We start from the raw sequence: 3,682 nt of genomic DNA, 5'->3' as shown, positions 1-3,682 counted from the left end.
GCCCCCAGTTCCCCCTCAGACACCTCATTGCACCCCAACCTGGGCCAGGAAGGGCGACTGCACATGGAGAAATCGCGACACGACATAGAGTGCGAAGAGGTGGCGGTCGACCCCCTGCCCACTCATGGCCGCCTTGAGCAGCGCCTGGTGCTTGTCCACGGCGGCGTGGAACAGGGCGAGGCACTGCGGGTCCTGGATCCCCAAGGTCACAGGTCATGAAAAGACAGGACTGGGGCTTACTGCTGGCCACCCAGTGGCACACCTGGCCCAAGGCGGAGCTGCCCCCTGCTTCACCAGGGGAGACAGGCTCAGAGAGGGGAGGCCTTGCCCCGGGGCACACAGCGAGGCAGAACGGGTGGGTCCCAGGTCTGTCCGACTCTGGAGCCCCAACTTCTACTGAGGCTTGGGATCTCATGGGGAGGGAAGGGGCCAGAGCGCTCGGCCCCGACTCAGGAGCAGAGGTTCTGCGGAATGTGGCAAATGGAGGTCACGAGATGGCACAGAGGCTAAATAAGCTGCATGATGGAAACAAGGCCCCCCGAGTGCCCCAGTGTCCCGCGAGACCCCAGGAAAGCACAGCGCACTATGCTGGGCTGTCTCAGTCTCCCCCACGGGCTCCTGGCAGCCCTGGTCCCTGCTCTGTTTGTCCCTTGTCCCTCAGGCCTGGCCATAAGTGTTTGCCAATGTACTGGTGAACCCCAGGCACAGAACCTCAGTGCAGGCCACACCCACTGTCTTCTCCTCGTCCTCCATGGCTCTCACAAAGCTGCAGGCCTCCCTCGTGCACGACCGCACTGTCTCCGTCCGGCCCTCCAGGAATAAGCGAGTCATGGCCGACTCATAAGTGAGGCAGAATCGACCCCTGTCCTGGGGGACAAGGAGAGGAGGAGCCTGTCGGCTAGGTTCAGGGAACCTTCACAGGCTCAACCCACCTTGTCCAGCCCCGGCCGCCTGTGGCGCAGAAGCGAATGGAGAGATCAAGACCAAGAGGAGCGCGAGGGGCGGAAGGGGCCGGTGTTGGGCCCAGGGGACCGAGGGCCCGAGGGGCCGGGAGTGGGGAAGCCGACTGACCCGGAAGTGGGCCAGCTGCAGGGCCGTCTGGACGAAGCTGTCGGAGGAGAGGTGGCAGCGTTTGATGAAGCTCTTGCCGAAGTGGGAGAAGGGAAAGACGTGGCAGTCGATGTCGCCCGACAAAGCGATGGCTCCCCGCAGGGCTAGAGAGATGGACGGATGGATCTGCCCGGGAAGGAGGGAGGCACAGGTGGGGTTACAGGCGGGGTGGGGCCAGAGCTGGGGCTGGGGCTGGAGGCTCTGAACGTCTTGGGTCCCCCTGGCTGCGGGGCAGCGCTGGGGCTGGACTCCACGGGGATGGGATGGGTTCAGTGGAGCGGGGAGGAAGCTGGGGCCTGGAGAAGAGGCCCGGATCCCAGCTCACCTGGTCGGGAAGGTCCCACTGCAGCCGCTGGGGCGGGGGCAGCTGTGGGGCGGGGTGGCCCTTGCAGTGGCCGTCTGCAGAGTAGCCCAGCTGGAAACAGTCTGTGGCCAGGGTGAACTGCAGGCAGAAGGGGCAGGCAGAGCCCTCTGTCCCTGGCTGAGGGCCTCACCGGTGACCTCTGCTAGGAAACTTCCTTTTTATTTTTTTGGGAGGGGAATTCTGAGGGCATCCCTGAGAATCACAAACCCCTGGGGCTCACAGACAGGTCCTCAAGTTCACGTTCACTGAGAGCAGAGCGAATGTCCAGCCCAGCTAGCTGGTTACTAGTCCTGCCTGGGCTTCTGTCTTTAGTTTGCTTTGTTTGTTTGTTTGTTTGTTTGTTTTTTGGTATCAGGAATCAAACTAGGGTTTTTGCACTTTTGAGGCAGGTGGTGGAACCACTGAGCTAAATCCCAGGCCTTAGTCTGCTTTTGTGTGTGTGTGGTACTGGGGATTGAACCCAGGGGCCTGAGCATGCTAGGCAAAAGCTCTACCACTGAGTTACATCCCCAGCCCTTTTTAAATTTTCTATTTTTAGAGCTGTGGTGGTGCACCAGTGTGTGTGTGTGTGTGTGTGTGTGTGTGTGTGTGTGTGTGTGTGTTATACATAATATATACAGGAAATCCCATTTCACACATGAGAAACAAGAGCAGAAAGGCCAGTGGCTGTTCTCCAGGCCTGGAAAGGACCACCGTTCTTACCCTTGTCTGTGCCTGGGCCCACCCTGACCAGGGAACCTGACCACCACCATGAAGGATGGGCCCCAGTGGGGTGCAGTGGGGTGCCTCTCCATGCTAAGATTCTCCTAAGATAAAAAGCTCCAAGCTTGTGGCGCAGGTCAGCAGTAGAGCCCAGCAGGCACAAGCCCTCCATCCTCTGCATGGCAAAACAGGAAAAAAAAAAAAAAAATCCCAGTTCTCACTTGGGGAAGGGGGAAACAGAAACTCAGACAGGGGAGTGACTTCACAAAGCCGCACAGCAAATGGATCTGGAAGATGGTTCTTCTGCCTCCCTGTGTGGGGGTGGACAGGCCTCGCTGAGCAGCCTGGATTCAAATTCTCACTCTGCAACTCCTTGCTGTGCAACTCTGAGAAAAATGACTTCCCTCTCTGAGGCCCCGATACCCATTCATCGAGTTGAGGTCATCATCCTAGCCCCAAGTGCTTGCTGAGCCCTTCTCTGGCTGTCCTTGAGCCTCAGCTTGCTGAGGGGGTCTCTGGAGGTAGGCTGGGGTCCCCGGCTGTGGGAGGAGCTGCCCTACCTCCCACATGTGTCCCAAGATGGGGCAGTCGGCCCACGAGTGCTCTACGCTGAGGCCCAGCTTCCCATTGGAGAAGACGATCAGGGTGAAGGATTTGTCAAACCAGCTGTGGGGGACAGTTCAGCAGGGTCACTGGAGTGGGGGTGGGGAGAACATGGCACAAGCTGTGGGCTTGCAGGGCTGGAGGAGTCGGCTAGAGTCCTGGTGGCTGGCGTGGGGACCACCAGGAGCACAGCAGTAGCTCTGGAGGTTCAGGCATGGCTAAGATTCGGGGACCTCCTAGCAGTTCAAAGCCTTTTGGGTGCCTGGAAGTATGGAGGCCTCTCCTGGTCCTAGGAAGTCAGGGTTGTGCTGGGTGGGCATGGAGAAATTTTCTGTGTGGTGATGCATGCTGTAATCCCAGAACTCGGGAGGCTGAGGCTGGAGGATTGCTACAAGTTAAAGGAGAGTCTGAACTACATAGTGAGAGCCTGTCTCAAAAAAGAAAAGAAAAGAAAAAGTCATAGGATCTCCAAGTGTTAAGGGCCCCAGGTCTGGGGTTTGGGGTGCCTCCGGGAAGATCCCAAGAGTGAATGGTCCAGGTTCTGAGTCTGAAGTTGGCAGGCTTGGGGATCTCTATCTAGGAGTACAAGTTTGGGATCTGGTGGCCCACAGGCCTGGGGCCCCTGGATCTAGCAGGATGGACTCAGTTATGGGTCCAGGGACTGGCCCTGGTACCTACAGACTTCAGGGTCTGGGGTCTGGTCCGGTGCAGTCAGGCAACCTTAGGACTGAGCCTGGGCTAGGGGTGCCGCTGGGGGGGGTGCTCACCGGTCATCGCCACGGCCGGCCAACAGGGCATGGGCATAGGCGTCCAGTGAGCCCGCGGGGTCCTCCCCGGTGAGCCCCGCAGGCTCGGGGTCCAGCAACACGAAGAAAGCGGCCCCCTCCACGGCCTCCAGGGCAT

The 3,682-nt window shown here is 59.3% G+C and overlaps 1 protein-coding gene across 1 annotated transcript in view; it reads right to left on the bottom strand.

Moving 5' to 3' along the window:
• The window catches only part of Cpt1c (carnitine palmitoyltransferase 1C), a 13,377-nt gene that overhangs the window by 1,500 nt on the left and 8,195 nt on the right, over positions 1-3,682 (bottom strand). Inside the window, exons 10-15 of the mRNA XM_033765893.1 lie at positions 3,547-3,682; positions 2,737-2,842; positions 1,436-1,552; positions 1,072-1,236; positions 733-867; positions 40-192 (exon numbers count right to left, since the gene is read on the bottom strand). The exon at positions 3,547-3,682 is cut by the window's right edge and continues 303 nt beyond it. Coding sequence (XP_033621784.1) covers positions 40-192; positions 733-867; positions 1,072-1,236; positions 1,436-1,552; positions 2,737-2,842; positions 3,547-3,682 — 812 coding nt within the window. The remainder of the gene's footprint in view (positions 1-39; positions 193-732; positions 868-1,071; positions 1,237-1,435; positions 1,553-2,736; positions 2,843-3,546) is intronic.

The sequence above is a fragment of the Fukomys damarensis genome, unplaced genomic scaffold (assembly GCF_012274545.1).
Source record: "Fukomys damarensis isolate Sample0158 unplaced genomic scaffold, DMR_v1.0_HiC HiC_scaffold_19, whole genome shotgun sequence".
NCBI classification, from domain to species: domain Eukaryota; kingdom Metazoa; phylum Chordata; class Mammalia; order Rodentia; family Bathyergidae; genus Fukomys; species Fukomys damarensis.
The sequence above is the reverse complement of the archived record's forward strand: the minus strand, read 5'-3'. Positions and strand labels throughout refer to the sequence as shown.